Genomic DNA, 20,741 nt, shown 5'->3' with positions numbered 1-20,741 from the left:
AGAAAAGTGCATTCGATTTTCTGGTTTCTGGAAGGTATCATTTTAATATTACATTAAAATAAGCACGAATATATAATTGATTCGGAAACAAATTCGCAAACATGAAAGTAAGAGCCTTCAGAGATCTTTTAAGCCGCGCTCACAGATCCTTCTCACATATTCACACTTAGGAGAGAAAGTAGGGAATGCCTTGTTTCTAGGTCTTGGGTGAAGGGTGTTGGAAGGAAGCATTTGTACTTTAAGTTGGAAAATGGAAAACTTGAAGACTCAGGGGTGTCTGGCCCTGAGCTCGGGGACAGAACTGCCCACCTGGAGGCCTTCACATCATAGAATCTGCTGCTTCTCACTGGCCCATGTGAGTGAGGCCCAGATCACCAGCAGGCTCTATCTTACGGGCTAGGAGTTGGTCTCGCTCCCTCTCTGGACTTCAGAGTCTCCTGTGTCTCCAAGATGGGCCTCTCTGGAACAGCGCGGTGCCCAACTAATGGAACAGGGAGCATGTGTGAGATGGTAGGGTGTCCGTTTCCTGCCCTTCTCCCCCCTTCAGAATCTGCCAGGGTGGCGTAGTCACGGGGTTGACAAGAATGAAGGGAGGGGTGAGGCTGGGGAAGCTTAGCTGACTGGGGGTCAGACCTTCCAGGGGAATCTTCTAATGATCTTAGGGCGCTTAGCTGGCCCGGCCCCGCCCCCTGCCGCCTGCCCCTGCGCTGCCCAGTGGCCAGGAGATGATGAAGAGGCCGGCCAGGCAGAGGAAAGGGAGGAAGAGGGCCCCGGCCTAAGGCATCAATCGGCAGAAGCCCAGGAGGAGGCACAGACCCCCGACATCCCTCCAGGCCGGGATGGGGCAGCAGTTCAGCTGGGAGGAGGCGGAGGCGGCCGGCGAGATGGACGTGGCCGAGCTCCAGGAGTGGTACAAGAAGTTCGTGGTGGAGTGCCCCAGCGGCTCTCTCTTCATGCACGAGTTTAAGCGCTTCTTCAAGGTCACAGGCAACGAGGAGGCCACCCAGTACGTAGAAGGCATGTTCCGAGCCTTCGACAAGAATGGGGTAAGGCACTGAAGGGGGTGTGGGGGCCAGCTCGTTTCCCACTGAGCTGAGGGAGCGTCACCAGTGGGAGGGAGCGGCCCGTCCCCAGTCCCCCTGCTCTGCTCTCCATTTCCTGCTCACGTTTTCTGTCTCTCTTTCCCCAAACTCTTCTCTCTTCCCATCATTTGGTCCCTTCCCATCTTTCCTTCTCTCCTCTCCATCTCATCTTCTCTCCCCTGTCTCTCTGCTCTTCCTGCCTCCCTCTGTCCACCTGCTGAGAGGAGGTGGGCTGGGCAGAAGGGCACACAGTCCAGTCCTCAATTGGTGTATTTTTGGCCAAGGCTCTACAGCCCAAGGACCTGGTCTCCCACACCCACCAGAGCCCCTGTCACTCTAAAGATAAGGAGCTAAAGAGCTGTCCCAAAAGGATGAGCTCTCTTGGTATAGACTGTGATCTCCCCTTTGTTGGGGTCCTTGGAATTGAGACTGGTCAGGTCTCCCATTCCAGCATGCTGGGAGGGCCTCCTGCACTGACCGGGCAGTTGAACGGATCATGTAAAAGTCCCTTACAACTCTCCAAGCCATGGAAGATTCCATGAGACCATTCCACCACAGGATTTCTTTAAGCCTTCCAATGGCACCTGCAGCTGAGAAGATACTGCATTTTGTCAATCCACCCCTGGAAATAGAATTCAGAAATGGAAACCCCTTCGTTATTTAAGGCTTTCAGTCCAGGGCCTCCACGACCCTTCAAATCATTCGATTTGCCTCAAGTACCTACTTCAGCCTCCCCGAGTTGAGGGGGGTGGTTGTTGGACCTAGATAATTAATCTGGAGAAAGCCTCTGTACTTTTCCATGCGTGGAGAGCTTCACTTTTTAGGCTGAATCACTGGGAAAGCCTGTTTGGGTCTGACCTTGTCTGGGTACTAGTTAGCGTGCATCTGTAGGGGGATGGAGGGTGGGGTAGCGTCAGGGCAACAGAAACCTCCTTAGAGATGAAACCTATGGACTCCCTCGTGGGGCACAGAGTACATTCAGACTTCTCCAAGCTTCTCTTCTGCCCCCTCTCCTCCGAGCCTTCTGCAGCCCATTTAATGATCCAAATGAAGAGAAAACTGGGACAAGAGGAAGTGAGCTGATTTGCCCAAGGTCGTATACTCAAGGGTCCTGACTCCCAGTCGAGTGTGCCTGCTTAGAAGGCAGTTTGTTTTGTTTTGTTTTTAAGAGAGAAAATGGTTTTAAAACAAACCAGATCACACACAACAAGATTTGCTATCATAAATGTATCAATCTTCCCCACATTCACCTTAAAATTCAGTAGGATAGCAACTCAAGATCCAAAAGGGATTGTCAAGGGACACCTGGGTGGCTCCGTCAGTGAAGCGTCCAACTCTTGGTTTCGGCTCAGGTCATGATCTCGGTTCGTGAGTTTGAGCCCCGCATGGGACACTACACTGGCAGCATGGAGCCTGCTTGGCGTTCTCCCTCTCTCACTGCCCCTCTCCTGCTTGTGTGTGTATGTGCCCTCCCTCTCTCTCTAAATAAAGAAACTTAAATGGGAAGGGGGGATTGCCAAGCCTGTGGGCCTGGTACAGCTGTACTCCTTATACCGTATCTCTTTTACAAATTAGCACATGATATTCATTGACTGTTGTTTTCCTTTCTTTAGAACTTTTATTTTTGATGGTATTTCAAATGTATACCACGTTGAAAGAATAGCATAAGTAACTCCTATGTACAATTTGTCCAATTGTACATTTTGCCTCATTTGCTTTATCATTCTGTGCATGTGCATGTCTGTCTTTCTTTAGAGAAAGTTGGAGACATCACATCCTTTTACCCCTAAGTATTTCAGTGTGTTCTTTCTAAGAACAAGGACGTGCTCTTAAATAACCTAATACAAAGATGAAAATCAGGAAATTCAATATTGACCCAATTCTATTAGCTAATCCATATTCAAGTTTTGTCAATTTGACATGTGATATGTTCTCTATATTGCTTGCTTGTTTTTCTTATTTGGAGCGGGGTTGGGGGGGTGGGGTGGGATCTGATCACGCATTGCATTTATTTGTCCTGTCTCTAGTCTTTAATTCAGAACCTTCAATGCTTAGCTTTTGTCTTATTTGACGCTGACATTTTTGAAGATTGCAGGCCAGTTAATTTGGTAGAACATCCCACAATTTGGGTTTGTTCAGTGTGGCTTTGTGATTAGACTCAGGTTTTCCATTTCTGGCAGAAATGCCCCAGGAGTGATCTCATGTCCTTCTCAGTGCCTCCTGTCGGGGGCACATGATGTTGGTTTATCCCATTACAGGGGTTGGTTACATGGTGTCTGCCAGGTTTCTCCCCCGGAAAGTTACCATTTTTCCTTTGTAATTAACAAGCATCTTATAGGGAGCTACTTTGAGAGAAGTCAATATCCTGGCGCTCCTCTGATTTTCATCTGCTAGCTTTGGCATCCATCGATAGTTTTCGCATTCCACCATCCCTTCTCCATTTATTAATTGGAATTCTACTGTTGAGGAAGAGCTTTCCAGAGGTGTGGTAAGTTCCTCTGTCAGGGACTGAGCCTTTTTCTTTCTTTTCCCGCTTAGTTTCTGTCTCCAAACCCACACCCTTCTCCACTCCCCACATTGGCACCATCTTGATGTTAGTGAGTCCGATTTCTGGGCAACTGGTCTGAGCTTTCGGAGACAAATAAAATCAAGAGTTCATAGATACAGCTCACATGTCGAAATCTGAGGTGACAGCGCGGCGCCTGGGTGGTTCAGTGGGCGAAGCGTCCGACTTCGGCTCGGGTCATGATCTCACGGTTCGTGGGCTTGAGCCCCGCGTCGGGCTCTGTGCTGACAGCTCACAGCTTGGATCCTGCTTCCGATTCTGTGTCTCCTGCTCTGTCTCCCCCTCCTCCGCTCATGCTCCCTCTTTCAAAAATGAATAAACATTAAAAAAAATTTTAACCTAGGGTGATAGAAATGGGAGTTTGGTGGAGGCAAAGAGGCCAGAGCGCCTCATCCCTGCTACGCCTCTCCCTTGCGACACTCTTCTCTCCAGTGGTTGCCCTGCGATGCACTGGGATGGAAGCAAAGGGAAGGTGAAATCAAATGTCATTTGGGATCCTTATGTAACGTGTGCTAAGGCCGGGGCTGGTGCACAAATGCAGCCAATTCAGGGAGAAATGGGGCAGGTAATCCCACAGAGCAGATCACACGCCTGTCACTTCTGCTCCTACTCTTGAGTGGACAGAGGCATTTCCATCATCTTCCCATTGCTCTGTAGGTAATTGAAGCTGACGAGGGCCCGGCACAGAGCGTGAGATGAGTGAGTCCCAGCTGGGAGCTTCCCAGGTCTCGTCCTGGGGTCGGAGCAACTTTACAGCTGAGGTCACTCCTCGGGAAGGGCTAACTCTAGTGTGCCTCATGGGAGGCAAGGGCTCATTGTGGTAACCGTGTCATGTTGAGGGAGGATGCTGTCAGGACAGAATGTTCTAGACAAAGAATGTTGGAGAATCTATAGAGCTGGAGAGGAAGGATTTATCAGTGGTTTTGGTTTTTTGGTTTTTCTCTCTGTGGTGCTAGATACAAGGCTCATTTTTTTTAGACAGTCATATACCTTGAGAGGAGTAAGAAAGTTCTCAACGAACTAGAAAAGACATGTAGCTTGAAAGGCTCTGCCATTTCCAGAGTGGGCTTCCCTTGAGCAACTTATTTAACCTCTCTGAGTCTCAGTTTCCTCATCCGTAAAGTGGGTATAACAAACCTAAGAGAAATGGTGTGTGTGAAATAGACGGTTCCTACCAGCCATTTTGCTTTCTTTCTTTTTTATTTATAACCCTTTTTAAAGTTTATTTATTTATTTTGAGAGAGAGAGAGAACAAGTTGGGGAAGGGCAGAGACAGAGGGAGAGAGAGAATCCCAAGCAGGCTTCTCACTGTCAGCGCACTCGAACTCACAAACCGTGAGATCATGACCTGAGCCAAAGTTGGACACTTAACTGACTGAGCACCCCAGACACCCCTACCAGCCATTTTGCATACATTTTCCTACTCTTATTAAAAAAAACATAAGGTTAATTTTTAGCAAACTTAATAAGTAACAATTACTGATGAAAATAATCTTTTAAAGAACAACCAATCATCACAGCGTATACCTTAAACTTACACAATGTTCTTTAAAAGGCTATTCGGCAATTATATCTCAATAAAGCTTGCGGGGGAGGGGCGGTTGTTGGAAACAAGCCGGATAACCTTCAATGAGTGAGTAGAATAAAGGAGGGGCTATTCATGCAGTGGAGGACCACTCAGCGATAGCAGGGAAGGGAGTGCTGATACACTCAACAGCTTGGATGACTCCCCAGGGCTTTGCACTGAGCACAACAAGCCCACCTTAAAGGGCTACATACTGTGTGATTTCATTTGTATACCATTCTTCAAGTGGATACGCTATAGTGATGGAGATCAGATTAATGGCTGCCGAGAGTGACAGTCTGGTCGGAGGAAGGATGTAACTCTTAAGTGGTAACAGAGAGCGTCCTCGTATTGATATTTGATACTACTCATAGCTTCATGTGTGACAAAATCTCATAGAATGATAGACTGACACAAACAGCGGATTAAACACTAGTGAAAAAAGAGAAAAGAACAGCCATTGCTAAGAACCTACCCTAAAGAAATTACCAGAGATATATGAAATATATATATATATATACACACACAATATATATATATAGTAAATATATATATACACACAATATATATATATTGTAAATATATATATACACACACAAAGATGTTCATTGTGTAACATAAAATATTTAAACCAGGTTCATAGAGCCCAAGGGACTGCTTGAGGGGAGTACCCCTCAAAAAAATAAAAGGTATGATTTCAATTAATTGTAAAGACATGGGGCATTTTAAGATAAAAATCCAGGAAATAACATAGCTACAGTCTGACCTCGATTAGGTAAATACATGGTGGGGGGTGTGGAAGACCAGAAGTAACCGCATAAAAGATGTTGAAATAGACACTTTGGGGGGCACCTGGGTGGCTCAGTCGGTTGAGCATCTGACTTCGGCTCAGGTCATGATCTCACGGTTTATGAGTTCGAGCCCCATGTCGGGCTGTGTGCTGATAGCTCAGAGCCTGGAGCCTGCTTGGGATTCAGTGTCTCCCTCTCTCTCTGCCCCTCCCCCATACTCTCTCTCTCTCTCTCTCTCTCTCTCAAAATAAACATTAAAAAATAACTTAAAAAATAATAATGGCCAACATGATATATATATGTGTGTGTGTATATATATATATATATCATGTTATATATCATGTTATATATATAGTTCTATATATATATATGACATGACACTTTGGGTGTTGAAGTGGGCTCGTTTTGTTTTCTTCTTGGTTTTTCCTTAGGCTTTCTAATTTGCCTCATGTTCTGCTGTGTTCTGTGGTTTCCTTGTTGCTCACCCAAGCACCCCTTGATCTGGGGGTGGGGCCGCCTGAGTGGCATGACCCAGTAGGACAGAGGTCCTCTGGGCCAGCGATGTCATTTCTGATGACAAAGTCCTGTGAGTGACAGCCACTCCTGGGAGAGTGATGACTCAGCTTCTGGCTTTGGAGAGCTGAGGTCCCCACCCTCAGAAGATGGGAGGAAGGGGTGCCTGGGTGGCTCAGTCGGTTGAGCGTCCGACTTCGGCTCAGGTCATGATCTCGCGGTCCGTGGGTTCGAGCCCCACGTCGGGCTCTGTGCTGACAGCTCAGAGCCTGGAGCCTGTTTCAGATTCTGTGTCTCCCTCTTTCTCTGACCCTCCCCTGTTCATGCTCTCTCTCTGTCTCAAAAATAAATAAATGTTAAAAAAAAATTAAAAAAAAAAAAAAAAAAAGACGGGAGGGAGCACCCATAAGTGGGAACACCCTTGTGAAGCTCACCCTGACCAGCCCACTGCGGACACCATCACCGCAAGCCTCTCCCCTCACACTCGACTGGCGTAGAAGGGCAAGAAGCAGGTGTGCCCCCTGCCTCTTGTTGACTGCTTTTCGAGTAATTGTTGCCACATTTGTGTTAGAAGGAGTTTCAGTGACCTGGTCAGAGTCGCCACAGAAGCAGACTGTGCCCGTCTCCTACCTCTGGGGGGTTAGCACCTGAGCTCTGTCTCCCGCCCTCCTTCCTGGGTGGGGACAGGCGGTGCCTGTCCTTCAGGGAAGGTAATGTCCACACGGGGCTGGAGCCATCGCCTGTCTGCCTCCCCTCGGGCTCGGAAGGTGTAAAAGGATAAAGGACATTTTTACCCTGAGCACTGCTTTCTCATCTTCCAGAGGTGCCTTAGTCCCAGATTGAAATTAAGTCAATCACGTATTCGTTGATTCATAAATACTTTTGAGACCCTGACTCTGCACATAAGTGGCGCCATGCTAAGCACAAAGGGGAGACAAAGGCAACGTAAGCCCCTCTTTTCTCCAGGAGCATATGTAGAATACAGCTCAAGAATGAGACAGACTTACGAAACGGCCAAGTGGCGATGCCAGAATAAGGCCCAAACTGTGCGGATTAAAGTGTAAGTGTTGTGAATGTTAGAAGAGGGATCAAGAGAGACAGACCACTGTAGGTGGTCAGAGAAGGAAGACTTCCTGAAAGAGGGGACCCTTGAGCTGGGCCTTGAAGGACGGGTAGAGTTGAGTGATCACAGACTGGGAAAGGATGCCGGGGTGGCCGTAGAAGCCACGTGGATGGCCAGAGGCAAAGCCTTGGATTTGTAGGCACGGACGGCCCAGCATCGGGCCCTCGCCTGAGCTCTGGGGAAGGCGGGAGGGACCTCACAGCTCCCACTCCCGCTGCAGGACAACACCATCGACTTCTTGGAGTATGTGGCTGCCCTGAACCTCGTGCTGAGGGGCACCCTGGAACACAAGCTGAAGTGGACCTTCAAGATCTATGACAAGGACCGCAATGGCTGCATCGACCGCCTGGAGCTGCTCGACATTGTGGAGGTCAGCATCCGCCCGTGGGGCCTGGGCGCGTGAGCGCTGCTGGGCTCTGAGGCCCGGCCCCTCAAGTGGGGGCCCCCGGGGCTGGGGTGGGGGAAGGAGCACGGGGATCATTCGGAGGGTGCTTTCTGACAAAGGTCAGAATTAAGCTAGAAATCCACTACAAAAAGATACCTTAAAAAAATCCCCATCTGTTTGGAAATAAGGCGGTACATTCCTAACTCCTCCATAAATGAAAGACGTTACATCACGTGCATATACGCACCAAGTGCATGGAGCCGGATTATAATGCTCACGTAACATAATCGGCTGTGGAGTGCGGCCGACGCTGGACTTGCAGAGCATTTTAGCGCCTTAAAAGGTAGATGTCAGAAAATTAAGAGGCTGGAAATTGCTGATGTTAGAAGTCATCTCAAGAAATTAGAAAAAAGAAGAGTAAATTAATGAGAGGCAATTAAGAGGTGAGAGGCATGAGGCATGAGAGGTGCCAGTGAGAGGCACCTGGGTGGCTCGGTCGGTTAAGTGTCTCTGACTTCGACTCAGGTCATGATCTCACAGCTCGTGAGTTCGAGCCCCAGGTCGGGCTCTGTGCTGACAGCTCAGGGCCTGGAGCTGCTCCGGAGTCTGTGTCTCCCTCTCTGCCCCTCCCCGACTCATGCTCTGTCTCTCTCTCTCTCTCTCTCTCTCTCTCTCAAAGTAAATAAACATTACAAAAAGTTAAAAAAAAAAAAAAAGCAATGAGAGTAGAAGAAAGAACCTACTATGGCACAGACTGACCCCTGACCTGCGTCACCCTGTTACGGCCCTAGAACTGCACTCCCAGGGGGCGGTTGTCTGCCCATTTCACAGATAAAGAAGTCGCCTCGGGGCAGTTCTGTGGTTTGCCCAAGTTCATCCATCCCAGGAGGCACTGCAGCTGGCCCTAGCCCCGGGGCTCTCAGACCCCGGTCAGTGGGACCCACGTTGTGCCAGGCACTGCACTGGGCAGTGAGGGCCTGGGGATCGACAAGACAGGCCTCTGTCCACGGAGCTCCCCATCAAGGAACTGAGGAAAACCCTCACATTTGTCTGTCTCTTCCCCACTTCACTTCACCAACGCCGCCTCGTGGGGAGAGGAAACAGGGCAAGGCAGAAACCTGTCCTTTCCCTCGTCCAAATGCCGGTATCCCCCCTCGTCCTGTTTTACACACACATCCATAAGTATCCTCTTTTCCCCTCTGGGTCTCCATCTCCTCCTGGGCAAAGTGGACTTGGGAACATCACAGTGCTGGGTCCATCCTTCATTGAGGGTCTTGGGTTTCACTTTGACAGTCACAGGACATCAGGATGAGGTGGCCTATGAGGCCTGACACTCCTCAGCTGGAACTAGGCCAGTGGGACCCTGAGAGAGCAGCCCGAGGACAGGTGGATTTTTATTTGGGTCTGGGGCCTGTGGTCCTACAGTGCACAGGCTAGGGGGCAGCGCTGGGGACGCAGGGCTGAGGGCCTGGGGTCCCGGCAGAGGGAGGGAGGAAGGGAGCTAGCGGTTTTCTCTCGCAGGCGATCTACAAGCTGAAGAAAGCCTGCAGGGTGGAGGAGGAGGCCGAGCAGCAAGGACAGCTGCTCACACCCGAAGAGGTGGTGGACAGGATCTTCCTTCTGGTGGATGAGAACGGAGATGGTAAGGGGGCGGGGCTGCCCACGCCACAGCACCCCCACTTTCCGGCCCTGCGACCTTGGACAAGGCCCGCCACCTCCCAGCCACTGTTATCCTCATCTGTGAACCGGGTGCAGAGAGGAGGATGCAAAATAACAGGGGCGTCACTGGCACGTGATGCGATGTTCACCAGAGTGATTTAAGCCCCGGCCAGAGTTGCTGATGCCCGCCTGGCAAGCACAGCAAGAGAATAGGAGCTTTGGACTCAGGCAGACCATTTAAACTCCTAGCATGGCCTCAGTTTTCTCATCTGGAAAATAGGGATAAAAACGCTCCAGAGGAATAAATAGGGTAAATGTATTTGAGAGATGGGCATAGGATAGCTACCCCCCACCCCGCCCCCCAAGGCTATTTAGGCCTCCTCCCTGCAGCTGGACGCACCAGCCCCAAGGCTGTGAAGGGAGGGAACTGGCTGGGGACACACCCAGAAGAGCCCTCAGGACCATTTTGAAGGCACCGTGGGCAAAAGGAAAGCTTAAATTCCTTTGCAAAGCAAGCCCCTTAAAGAGACCCTTGAAGCCTCCGGGAGACTCCTGGAGAATTGGAGAGTTGACAAGCCCCGAGCTTGGGCCCTGGGACTGCAGGCCCGTTTGTGTACGAGGCGTCGGTTTGTGCAAGAGGACGCGCCCTGGGAGGGAAGGCCTCTCCTCTCGCCCCCGACCCCATTTCTTCCACTCTCCCGCATGACCATCTCTCCTACCCCTTGCCCAGGCCAGCTGTCTCTGAATGAGTTCATTGAAGGTGCCCGTCGTGACAAGTGGGTGATGAAGATGCTCCAGATGGACATGAACCCCGGTGGCTGGATCTCTCAGCAGAGGCGGAAAAGCGCCATGTTCTGAGGGGTCTGGGGCCTTCGGGAGTCCACAGGCCCCTCCAAGACTCCGGGTTCACCAGGTTTCCAGAGTAGAGGGAGGGGCCCTGGCTCAGCCTGTGTATGCTCACTCTTATCTGCCCCCCCCCCCCACCATGAAAGGGGTTGGGACCGAGCAGGGGGTAGGGGCCGTTGGGCTGAAGTGGCCAATGGGAGACGGTCCACTGGGAGGATGTACTGGGGTGGTGAAGGGAACTGGTTTCCTCTCTCTCCCTTCAACTGCTTCTGGAACAAGTATGTGTTGGCGGCGGGGGTGGGGGGGTGGGGGGGTGGTTTCCACAGTCTCCTACAGGGTTCTCAGCCGGAAGCAGGGCAATACTGGGAGGGTGGGGCTGGGGGGTCCCATAGACCAAATTAGCAACGAGAGTGCCCACACAGTGTGACACAGAAATAGGAGTCGGGGGGTGAGAGTGATAATAATTACACCCCCCCCCCCCAGGATCCTGAGGAGTTCATGGGGAGGGCTCTTGCCTCCCCCTCCCCAACCTGTCCTCACCAGGGGTGTCAACAAGGGAAAACTGCATCCTGTAAGGCTCTGGTCTTCCCGTCCTTGGAGGGGTCGGCTGTGCTTAAAGGGGCTGTTTCAGCTCTGCCCTGGTGCTGCTCCCCCAGTCCCTGCTGTCAACCCACACCCCCACACAATCCTTCTGTCCCTGTCCCTACCCCTCATCCACACTCTGCACCCCAAACCACACCCCCACCCCCCATCCCCCTGCCTCCTGCCCCCTGCCCCCTGCCTGTGCATGGACCTGCCAGGATTCCCGGCCACAAGCCGGATGTGTCTCCTTGAAGGATGCGGAAACCTCTCTCTGTCTCTGGGAAGAACTGGTCCTAGGCCCGGCTTTGCCTCCAGCCGCTATGTGACCCAAGACGACCATTTCTCTCTCCCTAACCTCAATTATCTCATCCGTGAGCAGGTTGGACTGAACAGGCAGTGCTCAGATAATTATTTGTTATAGACGTGGAATTATTTTGTTATACAAACTCTATATGCGACCCTATTACAAACTAGATTTAAAGGGAGTCCCTCTGGTTGAAGAGGGGTGCTAAGGAACTCAGAACAGGAACTCGTTCGAATACATATGTTTTTATGTTGATGGATGAAAAATAAAACTCACCTACTGAATGGCGATTTCATAGGTATGCCATTCATATAAAGTTTGCTTTAGAAACACATTTCAGGTGAAAAACGGTTGATTAAAAAATAATAGCAATCCAGGGCGCCTGGGTGGCTCAGTCGGTTAAGCGGCCGACTTCAGCTCAGGTCATGATCTCGCGGTCCGTGAGTTCAAGCCCCATGTCGGGCTCAGTGCTGACAGCTCAGAGCCTGGAGCCTGTTTCAGATTCTGTGTCTCCCTCTCTCTGACCCTCCCCCATTCATGCTCTGTCTCTCTCTGTCTCAAAAATAAATAAACGTTAAAAAAAAAAATTAAAAAAAAAATAATAGCAATCCAAGTGGGACACAGATAAGTCCGCAAGTCATGAAGGTGGTATGTGACCGACTTGGGGAAATGTCCTAATTCTGTTCAAATACCCTCCCCCCTCCCACGTTCAGGATGTTCCAAGAGGAAGCCACCCAGAGAAGCAGAAATGTCAACTCCCTTTTCCCCCCAGGCTGCCCATGACATTGATCTCCATCTTCTGTCCCTCCACGTCTGTGCTCAGGCCCTGGCTGACTTCCCAGCCTGGGGTGGCCCAAGTGATGGGTGGGGGGTGGGACCCTCCCTTCCCCTCGTGGGGCTCTCCACAAGCTGGAGCTCATTCCTCTTGCCCCTTGTTTTCGCTCTCCTACCCTTGGATTTTTACTCACTCCTTGTACTTCCCCCACACCCAGCTGACGTGAAGACGCAAAGCCCAGAAGAAAGAGCATCTTAGAAAAGATGATCACAACTGCTGCAGCCTGTGTCTCTCCCCAAGTTCTTGGACAGGTATCCCTAAAGTTGAGGTATGCAAAGAATGGGAATGGGGCCCACCTGTCCCAGACTGCCCCACTTCCCATCTGGTGTCACAGCCCTCAAGAGGGAGTTAGGTTAGACGAGGGACGGTCAGGACGCTGGCCACAGTCAATGAGTCGCAGAGCTGTGGCACCACCCCTCACTGCGGAGCCAGCAGGGGAAGTAAGGGTGTTGGGCAGCCTCTTCTGAATAGACACCGATTTCCTCCGCATAAATGAGGACTTTCTATAGTGCCATACCTTCTCTTAGCATGTTTTATTATAATGATGCTTAGCCTGTGAGTTCCTTGGGGGTAAGGACTACCCTTTTCTTGGCATGTCTAATATCTAGCATTCATACCAAGGAGGTGTTCAATAAATGCTTGTGGAAGGGAGGAACAATCAACGCACCACACAAGTAGGCTCCGGGGTTCCGGGGTGCGGGTTCGGTGTGTGATCGCGGCACCCACGTGGAGGCTGCGGCCACCGGGTCTGTAGGATTCCATCAGAGTCCGTGAAAGCCCAGCTCTGCGTCGGAGCTCCCCGCTCTAGAAGAGTGGGACTCAGAGAGAAGCTCGGTGGGAAAAGCTGGGCCTAGGGACGGCCCAGGGCTGCCCAGCAGGGGGCAGTCACCACCAGCTGAGTCCTGCTCAGGGTTCAGGAACCATCCTTCCCGACTCCCACCCCGGCCCATCTGCCACCACCGTGTACCCCAGAGGGGCGATCTGAGCTTTGAGTTCAGGAGCCTGTATCTAGTATGACAACAATGATGACCCCAGGCACCAACACGCATCCCCTCCCCAGCAGCCGGGCGGTGGGCTCAGCCTGCCGCCTCAGTCTCCCCCCCGCCGGCCCCTTCCCCCTCCTCTTCGTGCTCGCCGTTCTGGAGCCTGCGCACGATGCGGGTGAGGTCCAGGCTCCGTGTCAGCGTGTCCAGAAGCATCTGGTCCTTCTGGACGCCCTCGATGAACTCCTCCAGGGAGAGTTCCCCTGGGGCAGAGAGAAAGGGAGTCACGGGGAGGAGGTGCTCACGTCTCCCTGGCAGCGTTGTACGGGGGCCCAGAGCTGGAGTCTTGCGAGGGGGACAGAGCCAAATGCTAGGGGAAGTGGCTGCGAGGGGAGCAGGCAAAGCAGCCAGAGACCACAGTCCGGTCCAGGGGGCCCTATAATCCAACCCTTGTGGCTGGGGCAGGGGCGGCTGGAGGATGTGGCCTCCCTCTCCCCTCCCGCCCCTCTGCCCTGCCCGCCCCCTTCCGGGCCTCCTCACCATCCCCATTGACATCAATCTTGGAGAACACTGTATTGGTGAACTCTTCTGCACTCATGGTCGTGTCGCTGCAGGGGTTAATGGCTCGGATGGCCTGGGGAGAAAAAGAAGTGAGGGGGCCCGTCCCGGTTCTGTCTCCGCGGTACCCGAGCAACAGAGTGGGCACTGGAGGCAACGCGGGGATTTAGGAGTTTGCCTCTTGGTACAGATGGAGGAAACAGAGACCCAGAGAGTGGATGGCACGTGGCCCGGGTCAGGCAGCTGGTCAGGGCCACAGCTGCTCCTCACCCCCACCCCCAGACCCTCAGTCCCAAGCCTGTCCCGTTGTGAGATTGCGGTTCCGCCTGCTGAAGTCCCAACTCGCCGTCCCTCGGGCTGTCTGCTCCGGGGGCGGGCCGCCCAGGGCGCGGCCCCGCCCTCGCCCCCGCCCCCGCCCCGGGCCCGGCCCTCTGCACCTGGAGTTACCCGGATGATGGTGAGCAGCTCGTCCCTGTCGATGCATCCGTTGCCATCGACGTCGTAGAGCTTGAAGTACCAGCGCAGCTTCTGTTCCACCTTCCCCTTGAGGACCAGGCTGAGCGCCGCCACGTACTCCATGAAGTCGATGTAGCCGTCCTGGGCGAGAGAGGCGGCCGCCTTGAGCCCGCACCCCGGAGGCCCGAGGAGAGGCCGAGCCGCCCGCGCCCCGCGCCCTTCCTGCCGGGGGCCCGCCCCGTCTGTCCCCGACCCCTGCGCAGCCCACCCCGCCTGCCCCAGAGGCTGCCCCGCCAGCTCCCGTAAACCAGCCCCCAGGGGGTGTCCACGGTGCTGCCGCCTCTTCACTGGCATTTCGGTGCCGGCGGTCACTGGCTGCTCCCATGTGATTCTCAAGCCTGAGCCCCTTCCAGCAGCAGGAAGGTGTGTGTAGGCGGGGGAAGAGAAAGCGAACCCCCAGGGAAAGGGGGCGTGGTTCGGCTGAGTTTTTCAGAGCTGGGGAGAGGGCAGGAGGTAGATACGGAGGCAAGGAGCACCTTTCTCAGTCTTCCCTTCATTCTTTGAATTTTACTGAGCACCTACTACGCGCTGTGATAGAGGCTTCAGAACCCAGTAAGACATGAACCGGCTCCCGATGGGAGCGCAGTGTTGGGGGCTCCGGTTTGAATCCTGGCTTCACCCCTCTCAAAGCTGTGGAATCTGGGACCAAGGACCCGCTGTCTCTGTAAGTTCCTCATCTGTAATATTATAATAGTACCTGCCTCTGTGGGACCGTGGAGGGATGAAACGAGTTTATGTAACTAAAGCAGGCAACACTGCCCGGCATATAGTAAGCGCTCGGTAAATGTTTGCTAATCCTGTCACTACCCTTACTGTGGTTCTTTTTACAAAGAGGTCAGGATGCCATCACGATGTAATGGCAACACATCTGGACAGGACATTATGGAACAAGAACACACAACTCTGCTTGGGCAAGGGCCAGAGGAGAGGCTCGGGAGGCTTGCCCGGGAAAGGTGATGTCCTCTTGAGTGTCAGAGGGGTTGACCGTAGGAGAGGGGGGCACAAGACATGCCTGCAGGATATTTCTCCAGGGTCCCCCCGGATTTCACAGGCCGCACCAGTGGGGTCAGGGAAGCACAGAACATAGGCCTGCCTCTGCCCATCTCACTGGCAAGCCCAGTGAGGCTGGGAGAGGGAAGCCTGTGTTTTGCAGAAAGGCTGAGCATAGGACTCGGAGTGTGTGAACTTGGAATCCAGCCTCTGTTCCTCCATTTATTCACAGCCCTGACTCTGGAACCAGGAAGTTACCCAGAGGCACATTTGGGGTCAGCGGGAAGAACTCTAACAGGCAGATTTGCCCATGGTGGACAGGGCCAGCCTCGTGCAGTAATGAGCTCCCTGTCACTGAAAGCGAGCAAGTAGAGGCTGGAGCACTGTTATTAAAGATGTGGCAGAGGCTGGGCAGGATGGCCTCTGAGATCTCCTGGCCCAGTGTCAGGCCTGGGCCTCAGGTGAGGCCTTGATGAGCCGGAGCTCACTGTGGAGCCCCACGGTGGATGTCGTGATCACCGTGAACATTTGCCTGGTGCTTCCCTGGGTTGCTAGGCTTTCACATATGCCTTGGCTCATCCCATTTTTGCCCACCCCACCCCCCCAGGGGTGTCCTCAGAACAGAGCAAGCAAACCCCCCCATGCCACAACGCTCAGAGAAGCAAGCAAACAGCCAAGGAGGTTTCCTCTGGGCAAGAGGACACGGGGTGAGGATACTTCCGCTTTTCATTTTTTATCTCTCTGGATTGTGGGAAATGCTCACAATGAGCTGTACAAAATTACTTCCACAATTTTTTTTTGAATGGCTAAAAAGAGGCAATGGAAAAGGATGGGAAAACAGTATGGAGGTTCCTCAAAAAGTTAAAAACAGAACTACCCTACAACCCAGCAATTGCACCACTCGGTATTTACCCAAGGGATATGGGGGTGCTGATTTGAAGGGGCACATGCACCCCGATGTTTATAGCAGCGCTATCAGTAATAGCCAAGGTATGGAAAGAGCCCAAGTGTCCATCGACAGATGAACAGATAAAGAAGATGTGGTATATATATACAATGGAGCATTACTCGGCAATCAAAAAGAATGAAATCTTGCCATTTGCAACTACGCGGATGGACCTGGAGGGTATGACGCTAAGCGAAATTAGAGAAAGATAAATATCATATGACTTCACTCATATGTGGAATTTAAGAGACAAAACAGATGAACATTAGGGAAGGGAAACAAAAATAATATAAAAACAGGGAGGGAGATAAAACAGAAGAGACTCTTAAATACAGAGGACAAACAGAGGGGTGCTGGAGGGGTTGTGGGTGGGGGGATGGGCTACATGGGTAAAGGGCATTAAGGAACACACTTGTGGGGTGTTATATGCAGGGGATTAATCACTGGAACCTGCTGTTGAAATCATTATTGAGCTATTTGCTAACGAACTTGGATGTAAATTAAAAAAATAAATTAATCGATTAATTAATTAAATTTAAAAAATAAAATAAACATTGGGAAAGAGAAAGAAAAGTATGGGCTCTTGTGCCAGAAAGATAATGGCCATCTTAGGAGAGGTGTGGCCTTGAACAAGCACAGGGCCTCTCTCAGTCTCCGTTCCTCCCCCTGAAGCTGAATGCCCACTTTTCAAGACTGTGTTTGGGGTGAGATTCAGTAATGATACTACAGTCATACTAACTTCTTTCTAGTGCCTCTCGTGCCGAGTATTTTCATTTGCTTTACTCATTTAATCTCACCACCATCCCGAGAGGTGGGATTTTTGTCCCCGTCTCCAGACGAAAGCTAAAGTTGAGAGGAGGGGTTAGACCAACAACCGATGAATGGCCAGACTTTGCCTAGAAACCGGGCCTCCTAAATCCTACCCGGCGCTCAGACGCAGGAGTGAAGACTTACATCGATTTGTGTGCACCTGCCTGAGTGCCAGGAGCGGCCAAGCCCAGGCAAAACTTTGAAGTAAGCCAAGTACCTGTTTATCCCCAGGATCACACTCCCCACTCACACTGCTGCACCCCCCAGCCTCCCCCCCGCCCTGGAACAGAACGCTGGGCCATAACTGCCGTCTACTCAGGGGCTGGCAAACTTTTTCTATAGAGGACCAGATAGCAAATAGTTCAGCTTGGGCAGTATGTAAACAAGTGGGTGTGGTGCGTTCTAATAAAACCTCACTTAAAAAAATAGGACCACGGGTCATCGTTTACACACCCCTGTTTAACTTAGCGCACACCCTGGTGTCCCATCTCGGAGCCAGTCTGCTCTGTGCTCATGACAATGGGTAGGAGGCGGTATTGCCCAAAGTGTGGTTTACACCGTTGGTGTGTGCAAAGCCCTTTAGATGTTACAGAGATACTCTTCATTTTAATAATTATGTATTTAAATGAATGTGTATTGTAAAATACGTAATTAGCCCATAGAACTCATGATTGCTCATCGATCCATTCACTCGTATAACAAATATTTGTTCAGCCCCTACGATGGTCCAGGCACTGCTCTAGATGCTGGAGATACGGAAATGAGTCTGCCAGACAAAAATCCCCGCCCTCATGGAGCTCACACTCCAGGAGGGGAGACACAACAAACATAGTGGCCGCGTGTTGTTCAGTATCAGTTGTCAGAAGATGAGGTACGCTCTGGGGGGCGGGGGAGGGAAGGTGGGACAGGAAATGCAGGGGTAGGGGCTAGTCCTGGTGAAAGAGGGTTTCAATCAGGAAATCAGCGCAAGCGTCAGTGGCAAGGAGACATGTGAGCAGAGACTTGTAGCAGGGAAAGGTGTGAGCCAAGCAGAATTCTGGAGGACAAGGGTCCCGGGCATCACAAAGGCCCCGAGGCGAAGGTGTGCCCGGCGCAATCAAGGAAGTCAGGTTGGGGACAGTGGAGGTGGTGCTTGCAAAATACAAGGTTGATGGGTTGTCCCTCCCTGGTGTCATATATGTGATTTTCGGGCGTCCCTTTGGAGATGTGTCTTGACCCAAAGGGTTTCCTTACAGGTGAGAAGCTGAGATACCTCGGTGTGTTTAGGTGTCAGGTGTTGAGGCTCAACCACTGACCCTTCTCCCTCCTGTTCAGGAATTATTCCTTCTCCTGGAGCATTTGGGGTGGGGGGGGCGTCCAGCATGCTGATGCCATCCCTTCTGGTCTCCATGCCACAAGCTCCAGTGCTCCGCTCCCCCGCGCCCCCTTCAGGAAAGCCAGTGGGCACCTTGAGGTTGGGACTCAAAGCCCATAATCTGCTTTGTCCCCTTAACCCTAAATATTAGTGAGTTTTAAATAGCCTCTGAGCCCCAGCTGTCCTTAGAAGCCCCGTCCGCAGTGATGTTTGGACCCTCTGGGCAGCGATGGGGGCTGGGAAAGCTCTGGGCAGCCTCCCCCGGCTTGCAGTGGGCACATGGCAGGGTGACATCACCTCCTCATGCTTCCAGGTGAGCGCCGGGGGGGGTGGGGCCCAGCCAGGGTGGGGAGCCGGGTTTGTAGCCTTGGGTTCCCCTCCCGCTGCATCTTGACTCAGTTGCTCCAAATAAACGGAAGATATGCTCTTGGCACCAACAACTACCTTAACCCATGCTCTCAATCTCCGTGGCAGATGTAGGGCAAGGAGCAGAGCGTGGGGGGTAGATCTTGGGCGCGAGGCCACCCAGCTGATGAGAGCTAAGGGCCCTAACTCACTGTACCCAGCACCCCCCCTCTAGCTGATTAGGAGTCCCAGTGATTACTCGGGGAGATGACAGTTCGACCACCGTGCAGACCTTCGGACCGACTTGAGAGAAGGTGAGCTGAGGTCATTGGGCATTTTGGAGTTGGGAGCAGTCTGGACGTCCCAGCTACCAGGCAGCCTTGTCTGTCCCCAGAGCACCGGGAGTGACCCATGTAACATGGGCCTGCCTGTGCCAGGCTAGCCAGGGCTACAGACTTATCACCCTGCTCTCCCCTCTCCCCTCCTCCTCCTCCTGCACCCCGCGAGCATCCAAGGGCCTGGGCAAAAGTGCCGGGTATAGCACCCAGCACTCAGTAAGTGCCCAACAGCTGTCTTGTAAGTGTTCCCACTCTGTTTGGAGTAAACCGAGAGGAAGCCATTAGACTGGGCCTCTGGGTACACTAACCCGTGGACCCCTCTGTCTTCCCCTGGAAAAGTGAGGGCACGGACAGGCTCTGGTTCATTTCTGAACCCCCAGTGCCTGATCACAGTAGGTGCTCAGTGAACATTAGATCCACGGACTCCCCAACACAGCCCCAGATACACAGAGAAGCGCGCCCCCTCCTCCGGGAGACGCCACTGTTCTGGCACCTGCCCCTCGCAGCCCCGCACTGGCCGGGCCTCCCGGGGCGGCCCTCCAGCGCCCACCCACCCCACCCCAGGCCTCCCTGCTCACTTTGTTGAAGTCAAAGGTCTCAAACATCTGCTCCACATACTGGCTGGTGGACGGGCTCAGGTTCTTGAGGCCGAAGAACTGGCGGAACTCGTAGAGGGTGAGCTGGCCGGAGGGGCACTCGGTCATGAACTTCTTGTACCACTGGTGGCACTCGGTGCTGCTCAGCTCCTCCACCGACTTACCGTCCATCACGTTGCCCATCTCCCAGGCCCCACCTGTGGCCGGTGCCCAAGGTGGATGGATCCCGCTCCCCGCTGCCCCTGCACAAGGGAGGCTCGGCTTTCTAACAGCGGGCCCTCAACGCTCACAGCCCGGAGTGGTGCAGAGCTGATCGAAGAAGGTCTGACGAATCAGCACAGGAGGAGGTGAGCAGAGAGACAAAGGTAATGGGGGGCTGTGCAACCCCACGGCCAAGTGCAGGAGGAGCCAGAGAAGTGGTGTTAAGTCCCCACTAAACCCTTGTGGCCAATGGGGACTGCTCCTAGGAAAGAAGAGTGAAAATAGAACAAAGCTTAGGGAAGCAGAGGCCCAGGATTACAGCCTTGAGCTGATAGGTGAGAGGATTTTCTTACCCGTTTTGTAATCTCGTTATCCCTTCTTACCAGGGCCGAATAGGTGGCTGTTCTGATCCTGTGACCTCCATTCCCTTCTTCTCCTGTTTTCAGTGGGCTCTCAATGTTTTTGGTTCCTGCCCTCCGACATGGAATTGAGGTACATCTGAGATAGAGCTGGTGCCTCTTCCAGAGCTGGACCAACTGTGGGCTTTTGACAGGACTGCTGTGTACGGTTATACATGGTGTGCACTGCACTTGACCATCACAACTGAGGGCTTCCAGTCACACCGTAGGTAGTTAATGTATAAGCACGCCTGAATCATGCAGAGTTTGTGGGCTTCCAAGATGAGTCCTGAGTAGCTAGAGGGAACCCCCTCCTCCATTAAAGTGTACAAGTTCATGTAGCCATGTAGACACACACACTCACTGGTCCTCTTCTGACCACATTCTTACATTCCCAGAGACTGTATCTCTCTCATCCCAGGAGGCTTGAATTCAACCTTCCATCTGACTCCACAC

The 20,741-nt window shown here is 52.4% G+C and overlaps 2 protein-coding genes across 2 annotated transcripts; one reads left to right on the top strand and one right to left on the bottom strand.

Annotated features, from left to right (window-relative positions):
* Positions 1–725: 725 nt before the first annotated feature.
* GUCA1B (guanylate cyclase activator 1B) lies at positions 726–10,650 on the top strand. Its single transcript, XM_042937296.1, has 4 exons — positions 726–1,046; positions 7,860–8,009; positions 9,546–9,666; positions 10,414–10,650. The coding sequence occupies exons 1-4, from the start codon at positions 840–842 to the stop codon at positions 10,539–10,541; spliced, it is 606 nt and encodes a 201-aa protein (XP_042793230.1). The 5' UTR covers positions 726–839; the 3' UTR covers positions 10,542–10,650.
* A 2,102-nt stretch (positions 10,651–12,752) lies between these two features.
* Positions 12,753–19,869, bottom strand: GUCA1A (guanylate cyclase activator 1A). The gene is made up of 4 exons (XM_042937295.1): positions 19,669–19,869; positions 14,239–14,388; positions 13,774–13,867; positions 12,753–13,496 (listed from the first exon to the last, which is right to left on the bottom strand). Exons 1-4 carry the CDS (start codon positions 19,867–19,869, stop codon positions 13,327–13,329), a joined length of 615 nt encoding a protein of 204 aa, XP_042793229.1. The 3' UTR covers positions 12,753–13,326.
* Positions 19,870–20,741: the final 872 nt, after the last annotated feature.

This window comes from Panthera leo, chromosome B2, assembly GCF_018350215.1.
Source record: "Panthera leo isolate Ple1 chromosome B2, P.leo_Ple1_pat1.1, whole genome shotgun sequence".
Lineage (NCBI taxonomy): Eukaryota > Metazoa > Chordata > Mammalia > Carnivora > Felidae > Panthera > Panthera leo.
The sequence above is the reverse complement of the archived record's forward strand: the minus strand, read 5'-3'. Positions and strand labels throughout refer to the sequence as shown.

Bases quoted from the DNA above. Each gene is read 5' to 3' on its own strand.
- GUCA1B (XM_042937296.1), top strand. From the start codon at position 840: ATGGGGCAGCAGTTCAGCTGGGAGGAGGCGGAGGCGGCCGGCGAGATG. The intron at 8,010-9,545 runs GTCAGCATCCGC...TTTCTCTCGCAG, and splicing joins AGCTGCTCGACATTGTGGAG to GCGATCTACAAGCTGAAGAA. The intron at 9,667-10,413 runs GTAAGGGGGCGG...CCCCTTGCCCAG, and splicing joins GGTGGATGAGAACGGAGATG to GCCAGCTGTCTCTGAATGAG.
- GUCA1A (XM_042937295.1), bottom strand. From the start codon at position 19,869: ATGGGCAACGTGATGGACGGTAAGTCGGTGGAGGAGCTGAGCAGCACC. The intron at 14,389-19,668 runs GTGAGCAGGGAG...TCTCTCGCCCAG, and splicing joins AGACCTTTGACTTCAACAAA to GACGGCTACATCGACTTCAT. The intron at 13,868-14,238 runs GTAACTCCAGGT...TTTTCTCCCCAG, and splicing joins AGCTGCTCACCATCATCCGG to GCCATCCGAGCCATTAACCC.